At 42.0% G+C, this 13,638-nt stretch overlaps 1 protein-coding gene across 1 annotated transcript; it reads right to left on the bottom strand.

Annotated features, from left to right (window-relative positions):
* Positions 1 to 292: 292 nt before the first annotated feature.
* On the bottom strand, positions 293 to 13,154 carry tonsl (tonsoku-like, DNA repair protein). Its single transcript, XM_044167012.1, is given in 29 exon segments — positions 293 to 839; positions 1,486 to 1,619; positions 1,898 to 1,971; positions 2,116 to 2,291; positions 2,719 to 2,890; positions 3,978 to 4,285; positions 4,383 to 4,461; positions 4,572 to 4,728; positions 4,935 to 5,038; positions 5,999 to 6,201; positions 6,311 to 6,758; positions 6,923 to 7,082; positions 7,084 to 7,162; positions 7,252 to 7,375; positions 8,167 to 8,330; positions 8,444 to 8,516; positions 8,897 to 8,986; positions 9,089 to 9,144; positions 9,273 to 9,471; positions 9,588 to 9,713; positions 9,872 to 10,024; positions 10,167 to 10,318; positions 10,445 to 10,559; positions 10,686 to 10,857; positions 11,044 to 11,173; positions 11,289 to 11,472; positions 11,597 to 11,739; positions 12,486 to 12,581; positions 12,676 to 13,154. Coding segments are annotated over 29 exon segments (4,296 nt in total). The 5' UTR covers positions 12,701 to 13,154; the 3' UTR covers positions 293 to 639.
* Between the last annotated feature and the right edge of the window lie 484 nt (positions 13,155 to 13,638).

Below are 13,638 nucleotides of genomic sequence, written 5' to 3'. Positions count from 1 at the left end.
TACACTTTTGTCCTGTTATTTGTCTCTTTTAACTTTGTTGATAGCCCAAGTAGGATAACCACAGGCTGAGAGTGCATTCTGGACATGCCTTTCCTCTTTCTTCTTACCCTCTGAGCCAGTGGGCACTTCTTGGGCTCTATGTTGTAATGTCCGGATTACACCCAGCTTGTGCTGTAATGGATGGTGTGAGTCAAAGAGCAAGTATTGATCCGTATGTGTTGGTTTCCTGTACACTTCTATCTGGAGCTTTCCGTCCTCTCCTCTGAGTGTAGAACAATCAAGAAAGGCCAACTTACTTTAATTGTTTTTTTTAATAATTCAGTGGGTTGAGGACAACATTACATCATGACACAAACACACTAACATAAACTGTCTTTATGCACTTAAGACTTTCACAAATACACATGAATAAGGCGTACATAATACATGAAACATATAAGCTATTTACACAGAATGTCTGTGAATGCCATGTCACTGGTTATCTTTTTTGTGCAGTTTGCTCCTTTTGAAGATTTAAGTTAGCACTGCTAACTGAACAAAACCTTAAAAGAATAGCACCTACTGATTTCACATGGCTCAAAATTCTGTCAGTGATAAAGTTGTGCCATCATCTCTGAAGCATGTTTAATTTTTCCCTCTTCATGAGGAGGCTGCAGCAGAGAGCAGGCACTTGCTTTTTCGGTCAATGAAGTGTCCATGTGACCGACTGTTGTCCCAGCCCTGCTTTAAGGCTTGCCGGTCCAGCTTATTGAGTCCCTGAGAACAGAGACGGAGATCCTTGACCAGCTCTGACAAACCATCCAGACCTGCACAGTCCCAGGGGCCAGACACCTGACAACCTGTGGGCGAGGCAACAAGCAGGCATTCAAAGTGTATACTTGACACTCTTGCTGTTCTTTCTTTCACAAAAAAATATTTAGTATCAAAATCTAGCTGTAGCTTATTTTAGCTCACCCTTGTTTTCAGTATTATATTAATAGGCTACCATTAAAGGCACCCTTTGGAGTTTTAGACATCTAGGAGCACTGTGGAGCCATATTTTTACCAGCAGGCCTCTATATTTTGTTTGTATCATCAGATTTAAGATATCACTGCTTCAACCACCCCTCTGTATCTTCCAGTATCAATATGTAGTGGCAATCTACCACATCTTATCTGTGCAAAGAGTGTTTTCTTATTTTTAGGCAAATTATACTTACTATACTTATAAACATATTTTTCACACTTATAATAGTAATGTGAAGAAAGCTGCTAGCAAACAAACATGGATGTAAACGATGTCAGTTTTAAATTCTTCCACAAAAATTAGATCTATACATTTTTTATGAGGAAGACTGTATCCAGCACATTTATTAGGCCTCTAGGCCTAATAAAGGCCTCTAGGCCTAATAAATGTTTTGGGGAGAAACAGTGAATGTACACCTAGCTTTGTTTACAAAAAACTCCACAGGGTACCTGTAACTTATGACCCATGCACACATGTACCTTGTAGGTTTAGAAGGGTCAAAGGTCGACAAGCCTCCCTGAGAGAGATCAGGATGTTGTGAAGTCCTGCTGAGGTAACAGACGGGTTTCCTGATAGGTTCAGACTCACCAGAGTGGGACACGAAGGCAAGCACCTGGAGTGTTTAATAGAGAAACTGATAACTGCAGAGACAAATTAAGGATGACAGATCACACTACCAAAACCTCAAATGAAATAGCATTCTAAGTGAGAAAGAGCTCTTGGTTAAGTTAAAATGTCATTACGAATAGCATAACTCTGAACACGTGTTCACAGATTAGCATAACGACCTTTGAAAGCATGCTTAGAAGACATCATTAAACCATAATTATGAACCATGCATGTTCTCACAGAAAAATATGGCAGCAGACACACACATACACATACACACACCTGGCCAATGTGGCAACACTGCTGTCGGTCAACCCGTTAGCTGCTAGACTCAGATAGGTCAGTGAACACTCGTCCTATGAGGAAAGGCAAATGTTTTAATTAGTTTGTACTGTACTGCAGGTAAATGTAAAACCTCTCAACCAATCATCACATCACATTAATGATATTGTATATTAAATAGTTTGTGTGCAGAACATGATTTATGTGTGTGTATGTACCTGTGACAGGATGTTGGTTAGGTGTTCCAGCGGCGGGTAGTCAGCAGGACCCCTGCGGACAGCAGACAGGTCCAAGTGTGTGAGACAGTGGAGAGGCAGAGTCTTCAACACCAGCTCAAAGCCGGTGGAGCCCAATGCATTGTGGGATAGACACACTGATTTCAGGTGGCCTGTGCCTGAAAAAGAAAGAACATTCATTTACTCATTTTAAACCCCCTTAAACATCTTTTTCCAGGCTGAAATAAATTGTTGGATGTGGATCGTGATACGATGTGCTCCATCTCCTTTGTCTTCTGGCCAATTAAAAAAACAGGACACTTCTTGTTAGTTAAATGTCTGAACAGAGCTTTATCGATACTACAAGGATTTGATTAACAGAGGACACTGATGTTGAGAGCTTTATTGATTCTGCTTATCACAACATTAGCTACTTACTACAAGCTCTAATTTAAAAATCAAAGCAAACAACTTTATCCATCCCATTAACTCATCTCTTATCTAACCACCCAGTGGCATTTTAGTGAAGCTGAATGATTTGCAGAGAAAAAAAATAAAGCTTGAAAAGAAAAAGGAAACACTGACTCTTGCCTGTGAGAGAGTTACCTGTCAGAGCGCTGGCTAGCAGCAGCCGATGCTGCTGTAGGAAGCGAGCAGTGAGGCCACAGGCCTGCAGGGACAGCTTGGCTAACAGAGGGCAGCAGGACAGCAGACAGGACAGGGACTCTGACACGCCGTCGCCCAGCGGGTTCATACTGAGGTCGAGCTCCTCCAGGCACTGCGAGAGGAAACAACCACAAACAACAACATGCATGAGAGAGAATTCTCTATTAAATTAAATTTACATTACATGGTTCCCACACCTTCTTAAACATCAAATTCAAGGACTTTTCAAGGACCTTCAAACTCAAGGACCCAACATGGCATAGATCAAGGTTAATTACTGTTACAATACTTGATTTTTTATAAAGAGAACAAGCAGGCTTTACAGAAGCTCACAGACAACAATTAAAGAGAGAGAGAGAGAGGATTGAATGTGTGAACACTTCTCAGTTTTGCTGTGTTACAGTGGTTACTTAAAAATATATCAAAAGAACTTCAATTTAATGACCCATGTCTATTTATGTCTATTTTCAAAAACTTTCAAGGCCTTGATTTTCCCCCTTCAAAGTCACAAACTTCCGAGAATTTCAAGGACCAGTGAAAATGAAATGGGTGAAATGTCGTTCTCAGAGGTGACGATTTGCATGGTGTCTGAAATGACGTGGTTTGACAGGGGGAAGGGTTGTGATTTCAGTCACAGTTTTCTGTAGCAATTGGTCATCAAAACAAAACTAACAACTGTGTGAATCGCTGGGAAGCAACTATTAAACTTAAGAAATGAAACTCTGCTTCTACAGCCTTAACATAATACTAAACATTTGACTACCTTTTCATGTAGTGTAACCTCTGATTTCAGTGTGTCACCACAGCAAGAACACTGGTACCACTAGTAGACACTTAAAGTCACCCAAATACACAGACCCACACCCAACCACACACTATTTAACATGTTAAAAGAATATTTAACTTTATTAAAGAACATTTAAGTTATTTGTTTGAGAAAGCAGCCTTCTGAGTACCTGTGCATAGTCATATTGGTGCAAAATCTACATAGAAAAAGGTCTATTTTCATTCGGCCGCCATATCGGTAATCAGTGAATTTTTCCCCTTGGTATTGGTCTCAAAAATCGGTCGGGCTCTACCAAACCATGACAGTTATGGGACCAAATTATCTTCAAAAGCTGCCCAGCTGCATGAAATCAGAGGAAACACTGATGACAGCTGGTGGAATAAAAACAGAGTCGTCCAGCTGGGCTCTTTACCGGAAAGGCGGGATGGCTCTGTCCCTTTAAAGCATTTACAGCCTTCTCCAGCCCTTCCCCTGTAATGTGACTGGCAGAAATGTCCAGCAGCAGAAGCCGAGGCATGGTGATTGTTGTGGCAATCAGCTCAGGGAGAAGATTATCACTGAGACGGTTGCCAGAAATACGCAGCTCGGTGAGGCTGGCCTGCAGTTTTAGGGCACGAAGGAGCGGGTTGAGGGAAGAGGGGGCCAAGCTGAGGCCACACACCGACACCGAGGAGCTCCCATCCTGCACCTCACACAGCCGGGTGACACGCTTGTTCTCATCTGCAGGGAGAGAAAGAGATGCCGTGCTCCAGGATGGTTTATAAAAATGTGTACGTGTGCGTTTGTGTGTATGTGTGTGTTTATGTGTGTTGCTCACCCACTGCCAGGCTGTGACAGGCCTTCTTGTAGCGCTCAGGGAGGGGAGGGAGATCCCAGGAGCAAACTTCAGCCAGAACCTACAGCTCAACACATACCATTATAACTCTGTCCTAATGAAAATAAGTAATTTTAAAACACTCTTTTATGAAGGCACTTTTCTTAATGCCTGTCCTCAAACTGGCCTCACCTCTTCATTTGTGTGTAGAACAGCCAGCAGCTGGTCCTGAGGGGAGAGCAAAGCGCCTTCCTTCTGCAGCGAGAGGCGAGGCAGTAGGCCACATTTCTGGTAGTAACGCTGAGCGGCCTGCTCACACAGCCACAACACAGTGCAGGAGTCTGCCTCACTGGAGCGCAGTGGAGGGAGGATGAGAGTATATGAATAAAAACATGCAAAAATACCAGTTTGGTCTTTAGAGTCAAAACTGTTAAGCCAGGTATAAGTATCTTAAAAGCAGAATGCACCAATCACAAGCGATTTCACAGCAGTATAGTTTTGAAGAAAATAAATAATGTCATTCATTCATATAAAGAAAATGACATATGTGCCAACCTTTGCGGAACTGGGATGAGGAAAACATCTTCCTGAACTCTGACCCTCATTCTGATTGGTGGAGGCAGTGATGTGGTCATGGGAGCCAAAATTTGAGCTGGAGGCTGAAATAAATTGGCAAATTAAAAAACAAAACATATATATAAGCAAAATAGACTGGCTTTTTTGAAGGGGAACTCCACCAACATTACACATCAAAGGCTGTTTACAGGTCTTAGGAAGTACTACTACTACTTCATATATGAAAAAAGTAGTATAAAGTCTTTTGTGGCTCCAGAGGGAGCTATGTGGAGTCTGATAAACTGGCTCAAGTGATGTCACTTGGGGTCGAAGACTACAAGTTTAAAAAAAATCTGGGGGTGTGGAGTTAGAAAGAAGTGAGCTCACCAGACCTCTGTAGCACGCTCCTCATCTCTGCTTGAGGCTAGCGGCTACATTAGCCGCTTCTAGCGTAACACACCTGAATCTCTGACCTAACTACTGGCAGTCAAGTTGCATTGCACTACATAATATCTCTGGTTCTGCTACAATGATTTTGATCCTTTTTTTAATTTTTATAAATTGTTCAGCGTAGAGTACTCTTTTTATTAAAATCTATTCAGAATGTTACCATTCACAGGTCTGGAATGTCTGGAAATATAAGTAAAATAAATTTTGAAGTAAAAATACACAAAGTCAGTTTAGATCCGAGATAAAGCTGATAGTATTCAAGCTTCAGCAGTGTCTTAAAATGGCACCACTACCTTCTTGATCATCTTTCTCACTCATTTACCACCACATTAATCACTGTCTAAAGTTAATCAAGAAAGAAGACAGATTCCTGAGAAATGATGTTCCAGTTATGGCTCCTAGTCATTCTGAAACATTAATAATTGTCTAGCAACAGTCAACGTTGTCCTGAATAAGTAACGTGAAATCCGTTTCTGAATATGACTCTTTCAAACTTAAGATGAGTCATTCTATAGAGACATTACCTTTGTCCAAGGCAAATAATACTGCGTTGAGTGTATTTTTCTAGATTCGACTCAGTCTGTAGCTCATCAGAATAAAGGGTGGGATCACACCTGCATGTGTATTTGTGGGGGTGGAGGCGTCTCCGCTCTCATGTCGTCATCATCTGTAGCAGTGGGGCTATGTGACTTGTTGACCTCTCGTCTGCCCAACCTGACCATCCCTGGCATCTGAGTCATTTTGACCTGCTGAGGCTTCAAAGAGCCATTCTTTTTCAGAGAGAGACTCCTGCTGGAGGAGGAAGGAACTGCAGAACCTGAAAGAGAAGAAAAGCATAATAAAGCAAAAGATAAGCAAAGAAATGTGGAGTAAAATAGAATAAAAGTAAAAAATCTAATCATTATCTCTGCAGGCCGTGTTCTGACCTCTTGCTGTTGAAGACAAGGTAGTGTCCTCCCCCCTCATCCCATTCAGCTCCACACGAAGCCTCCTCTTCTTCTTCGGCTGCATTTCCTCCAAATCATCCTCCAACCAGTCATCAGCCAGATACTCCTCCTCAGGAACCAGGGCTGATTTGTTGCTGGATGAAACAGCAGGTGTGCTGGAGAACTGAGGCTGAGACAGATTGTGGAGACGAGTTTTGGCGCTGCCTAAGCCTCGAATGGCACTGTGGTACTCCTCTCGGGCAAAGACAGACGGCGCAGAAGCATCCCTGACACTTTCTCGACCCAAGTTGGGGATCGTGTTTGCTTCCTTGTTTGGGGGAACTTCCTTTTGACTCGGGGCTGCTGGGAAACTGAATCTAGGGCGGACGGGACGGAGAGGACTGAGCGGGCAGTCAGAGTCGCTGTCTTCAGAGGAGCTGCTGTTATTCTAAGGAATACATATACATACAAATCATGTACCGTAATTGTAAATATAAAGGCTTCTAAACAATGGTTTGTATAATCTCAATGAATCCAAAGCATTTGTAAGAAGAAATTATGTAGTATAAAGTATTTTTATCAACATATGAATAAGCATTTGCCAGACTTTACCCCATACAGGACAGCAGCCTCTGTTCCCCTGGCTCTGTGACGCTGTGAGGAGCCATTGCTCTGCCACTGTTTGGGGCTGGCAGGTACTGCCTTCACCTCTGAGTTCCTGTTGGTCTGGGGCCAGTCTTGGCTAACTGAACAGCCCCCTCCAGAGGACGAGCGGCTCTGAGTTCTCAGCATCAAACAGCTGGCTGTCCTGCAGGGCATCGAAAGGCTTGGCTGGGGCCGGAGCAGCGGGCACTATGTTAGAAAGAGATAAGTGTGAAAAACTGTCTTTGAAAGGGTACTTAAAGGCAAACCAAGGCTAAAGTGATATGAAAATGTCTCACCTCCCCCTGCGAGCGCCTTCCTCAGCAGTCTCTCTGTAGCGATGCACTCCTGCTTGGTGTCCTGGTCCAACTCTCTGCTATACGTCCTCTGCCATTGATGCAGGGTGTCCATGGCGGTGTCACCCTGACAGAGGATAGTGAAAGCATGAGATAGATGCACTCATAAGCATTTGGACAGGATTTTTTTTTTCTAGGTAAGGTGGGGTTATTTCAGTATTACCAGTCAGTGATTTTAACCCTTCAGTAATGATAACAGCCCCAATTACCTACTATTTTTCAGAAAAACTCGCTGGTCCAAGTTAGGAAAAAAATAATTACAGAAATTAAAACCAAATATTGTCAAGCCTCTTATTTTTGATGTAGAATTTCTATTACTTGGTAGCATACCAACAGAAATTGTGTGTAAGTTTACTTAAAAATTTAAGGATTTCTGCTCTGAAACTTCAAACTAAATTATGGTTACAGAAATCATGTCCATGCATACATGACTGGAAAGAAATGATTGATGAAAATTAAAACCATGGAGCAAATAACATTTAAGCTAAGAGGGAACTCGGAATTAGATGGAAGAAATGTTTTCATTATGAAAAACAAACATTTATGGCTGAACTTAAGACATATTCTTAATAATAACAATAATAATATTAGTAATAACTAAATTATGTTGCTTGTTTGTTTATTTATACAGTATCTATCTATCGGCCTAGTGTCTTTTCTTTCTTATCTTAATATCTGTTTGTCATAAAAAGTTTATCTTTGAGCTTGTATAGCCAAATTTTCTTGTTATATGTGTTTAACACTGTCGCAGATACCAGTCCCTCTGTTACTGTAAAAGCAGCCTAATAAATAAGCATTTCATTTTCTTTTACAGAACCAGCTCCTGTAATTCACCAGAGGCTCAAATGCCACACACACCTTGGAGTTGCGTTGGGTGACAGAAGCCCCTCGTTCCACCAAGAGTCTTGCGACTTTTAAACTGCCACACGCGAGGGCATCATGGAGTGGTGTCACTCCCTCACATAAGGGACCACCAGGATCATTGATGTTAGCACCACGCTCCAGCAGCACGGCAACAATGTCTGAACGAGAGGAAGAGAGACAAAAAGGATGAGAGAAAGAGGTTTTTTTCATTTTAATTTTCATAAAACAACTTTTAAACAAGGTTAAATACAGTTAATCTTAAATCAGTTACCATAGTGACCGTGGTTGCATGCCTCATGAAGGGGAGTCCAGCCACAATAGTCTCTTGGGTTCACTGGGTGACCCTGACATACAGCCAAGCAGAAAATCATTAATTATCATACAGTCCAGGTTGTCTGATGTTACATTTGTATTTACCACCCCCCCCCCCTTTACTCTCATCTTCATGAACATCACTCCTAAATGATTCAAGCAGAGACAGCCACTCTTCTTGAAGTGTATAGTAAATATTTAACAAGCTTAGGCAAGAAGATCAAGTCCAAGAAGTTTATTATTGGACTTCTTCTGAGTACAGTACAGCTATTTTACAGTTTACTGAGGATTTTACTTTTATCTGTCCAACTTTCATTGTGTTTTGTCTTGATTTTGCTTTTTAAGCCACATTTCATTGAAAAAAAATCAATATTTTTTTAAAAACAAAAAAGATAAATCTCGTTTTTCTCACCTGTTCTACCAGATACTGAACTTGCTTCAGGTTTCCATCTATACACGCTCTGTGCAGAGACGTCTCGCCCTTCTCATTCCTCTTGTTCCACTAAAGCAGGAAAATAGATAGAAAAAGGGGTAGAGGGTAAAAGATAGAACATATAAGACATGGAAAACAAAGATGAGATGATTGCTTGGATATATGACTCACCCTTCCTGCCTTCCTCCTTCCCGGTACCATCTTGTCATAACCCTCCAAATCATCATCTAGATACCACATGAAAAGTCATATAGGACAAACATAAATTAACTTTGGTAAATATTAGAATCCATTTGTCTAAAGATGTCGGAGGGGTAGGGGGGGCAGAATGGCAGTTCCCCGTTGGAAAGTCTACCTGAGTGTGAGAGAACAACATCACTGTCATCCAGAGGTTCACTGTTGTCCATCTCCTCCTCTTCATCCTCCTCGCCATCGCTCCCATCTGGACTCCAGCCCTCAGCAGCACACAGCTCCTGCAGCCTCGCCTCAGTGTCATCGGCCTTCGATGAGCCACGCCGTCTCTGGGATGCCAGCCAGAGCCTCAACACGCGTTTCTGCAGGAGGGAAAGTGAGCCTTCATACATGGCATCTGTTTTCACGGTTCAAAGTATCATTCTTTAACATTATATATATGGGTTTTCAGAACTTTCAGCTGCTCATTCCAGCTCACCTGTAGTCTGGCCTGCCCAGACTTCTGAGCGCAGTGTGAGGCCGTATTGAAGCTGCTGTCTATATCCTCAAAGGCACAGCTGCTCTCCTCCTGAGCTGTTGCGATGTTCAGCCAAGTGCTACACTCCTGATCCAGACACAAACAAGTGATTCAATTACAGGCATTATATACATGATTTATACATGATTTACCTACATCCATAAAAAATAACATAACTATTATCATAGAATGGCCATTTATAAAGAGAGTAATGCTGGGTGAAGATACAGGTAGCTCATGTATACCTCAGTAGAGCTGCCCTGTCGTAAAGCCAGCTCCTGTCTATAGTGCTCCACTGCCTTGCTGTGCTGTCTCAGGTCTGTGTAGGTCGCAGCCAGGGACACGTGGATGACAGCCAACTCCCTGGCAGGCTTTCCCAATGCCTCAGCGCCCTTTAGCTACACAACATAGACAACAAAGCTTAACATAATTATTTGTGGTGACGTTCTATTATGTGAATAAACTCAAAATGGAGAGAAGTTAAAATGCAGTGAATATTGGGTGCTAAAGTAAACATTAAAATATTCTTCAGTTTTTTACCTGAGCTTGATATGCATCCAGAGCTTTGCTGTAACAGCCAACCTTACAATAAAGGTCGCCCAGCTGCTCTGCCAGCCCCACAGCCTGATGGGAGCAAAGTCTTTTGCTCTGATCCTCCCCCAACTCTTCCTCTAATTTACAGCCCTGGTCCGCTATGAAATTCAAAAAAATAATGCCATCAACACAGCTATCTCAGTGAAAAAAAATTAAATCAAATTTAAAACTAAATACTAATAATCGACAAGACTGAGTGAATTATAAAAAACAAGCTCTTTCACCATATTTGAAAGCTTTCTTCACTGCCTGTCTGTCCAGTGGCTGCTGGGAACCCAGCCAGAGAGCTTTCTTCAGAGATCGTCTAGCCGCTACGAAATCACCCAGAGATAGCTGCACCTGTTGATAAATGTCATGCAGATGCACAGATTACAAAATGAACAGCCACAATAACAAAAAATGGGTTAGTTGGTTAAATACAATTGGACTATTTTTGCTATAGCTTTCTCAAGAATGAGGTCATACTTTGCCAATGCAGTGAAAGCACTCGCTCTCACTGAACTTGTCTTTGATCTTCCTTGCACACTCTTTGGCCTGTTCAAGGCAGCGCACAGCATTAGACTTCTGACCGTTACGGAAGTAGATGTTGCCTAGGTTAAAGTTTGCACGATAGAGATCCTCCAGCAGCTGACTCTTCCTTTACAGGATAAGAATGGAGAATTTAGACAGTACAGTTAACAATACTTTATGGTAATCTTATAAAGTACACTTACTGTAAGTTGCTGTTGTACACTATCAGAAAATAGGAAACATTCCTGACAATTTCCCATCTTCCTATCTGAGTTTTTACATTAAGATGAAGTATAGTTTAGGATGTTCTTACTCTGCAATAAAGACACTACGTCGGATAAACTCGCTGCAACGTTTGGGCTCCCCCAGATGATCACAGACCAGACCAAGATTGAGGAAGAGACGTGCCTTCATCTCACTAATCTCTCGCCCTGACACAGTCCCTGGAGGTGAGAAAAATGAAAAATGTTAGAACAAACAAGTAATACAAAAAGTATTGGCACTAGATAATTCAGTACGCTGAGGATACAAACAAGCACATAGACAAACAGTGCAGACCTTCTAGAAGGTCATCCACAATGGCCAGGCTCTTCCTGAAGGCATCCTCTGCTTGCTCTAAACTGTTCCTTGATTGGTCTGATTCATAACGGAAGAGGTAGGTTCGCCCAATAGTGGCCAGTGCCCTTTGCTCCTCAGCATGATCTCTGACAGAGCGAGCCAGGTCCAGGTGACACCACTGGTGCTGAAGAAGAAAAATACACACAACCCCTTACATGCTTTAATGTGAGCCTGCATGTTGTCTCTGACATTTGATGTCGTTTAATGGCCGCACAAGCATTTTGAATAAAGCAGACCAATCTACTCACTTTCAAAGCAGCCTCAATGTTTCCCATTTCTGCATAGCACTCTCCTATCTTACGATTGGCCACAGCTCGTCCAATCACATCGTTTAGCACCTCAGAGAGAGCCAACTCCTGCTGGTGCTCCCTGATGGCAGCCTCATAATCACCTGAGATACACAAGGACCAGACAGGACAAACTCACTAAAAAAGTAATAATAAAAGTAAATATATAAATCAATATTACCAAAACAGAGAGAGAGAGACAGAGAGACAAATTTGCAGGGATTAGGACTATTATGGGCCGGTGTAAAAGTTATACTAGGGTGCGAGGTGGTGGGGAGGGCAGAAGATGGCTGTATAGTGTTTTTGAGGACAACTGGATTGATTAAACAACTGTAGTAACTCCACACTGAGAGGGGTTAAATCCATAGGGAGACAGAAAAGCAACATCAGAAGAAGAAGAAGCAGCAGCAGCAGCAAGCAGTTGATTGTAGGAGTGTGAAGCTTTAAATTTATGCAGAGACGATGGTTTGAAGCTGCTGATTGAAAACGACTTAAAACTCACCAGTTATTGTGAATAAATGTATGTACAGTTTGTAAATGCACACGAGTTAGGAGTTGTGTCTAGTTACATCACCTCCATCAGTATGTTTAAAAAAAAAAACGATGAGTATGTCATCTGCATGATCTGGACATATCACTGCTATCTATTCTATTTGAAAACTTCTGATCTGTGTCCTTGTACATGTCTATGTCATGTCCCTATGCCTATATTGTATATAACAAACGCCTTCTGCACAGTTTCCGATTTCTTACACATTTCTTTATTCAACAGTAAATTCAATATTTTGTAAAAGATGTAGAGCAGTTGGACTAATTATCAACCCCGATGCTCGCCATATGAACCACTTACCATTTCTGGACAGCAGCTCTCCCAGCTGATTGCAGATGCTGGCTTCCTCTCTTAAGTTCCTGCTGTTCTGCGCTTTGCTCTTGGCTTTCTGCAGCTCTGCAGAGTAATCACACATTTAACGTTTACAGTGTAAAGGGAATTACACACCACTTTCAACTTGCAAACGCCGTACAAGTAAATCAATACATACGTTTTATCTCCCGTGAAGAGCTCATCTTGACTCAGCTCTGAGCACTGATAGCTAACAGCTAGCTAACTTAAAGCAGGTAGTAAATGACAACGCAGCGCACTTCACTTTAGCTTAGCGCTAGCTGAACAAAAGCCAGCTGCCAAACCATAAATGAACAAAACAAACCACCCTTTTCACTTCATTTTCACAGATATACGTCTTTGCTAGACCATTAATGCTCTCGTTGTCATTTGAGTATCCGATCGTGTTCGATGTCTCATCAAATAGCGCTACAAAGTAAACATTTCAGTAAACATATTTTTGCTTTAGCTATCAGTCCACAGTTAACTTTACAATGCCCCGCCACTACTGCGTCAGCCAATGACTTCCCTGTATGTCAGTGGTCCTATTTCACCCTGATATTAACCTCTCAGGCACAAATCACGCCTCGATCACTGGGATTAAAAGTTCGTGTATCCAACCTTACCCTTAACCCTGATCATCTGCTACAACCCAGCAATTAAATGTAACGCATTTGATTTGTTGATGTTTCTTGACGGTGCACAGCTTGAGAACAGAGTGTGTCTGTCTGACAGACGAAAATCAGGGCAAAAAGGTCAATATCCATCAAAAGCCGATCGTTCATTGGCTAACGCCTGGAGCGTGACGTAGATCTACATAGAAACAAGGTGGAGGTTCTCAGCAGCACAGGAGAAGCTCGTGACTTTCTGTTACAGTTGGACAATTAGCGATTGTTTATGCAGTTAAATGCCACACAGAAAGCTATAGGACAAAACTATGAGAGCATGTTAATGTGTTGCGACTGAAACAACACATGCAGAAGTAACAATGAATAGCTTGTTCCTCATGTCAATCAGGTAAAAAGGTAGACAGGTAAGAGCTAATTCCTGAGCCAGCTTTGAAGAACATCTAAACCCTGTGTCACACTGGCACATTGTTTCAATGTTGAGGAAATTGAACTTT

The sequence above is a fragment of the Siniperca chuatsi genome, linkage group LG15 (assembly GCF_020085105.1).
Source record: "Siniperca chuatsi isolate FFG_IHB_CAS linkage group LG15, ASM2008510v1, whole genome shotgun sequence".
Taxonomy (NCBI): Eukaryota; Metazoa; Chordata; class Actinopteri; order Centrarchiformes; family Sinipercidae; genus Siniperca; species Siniperca chuatsi.
The sequence above is the reverse complement of the archived record's forward strand: the minus strand, read 5'-3'. Positions and strand labels throughout refer to the sequence as shown.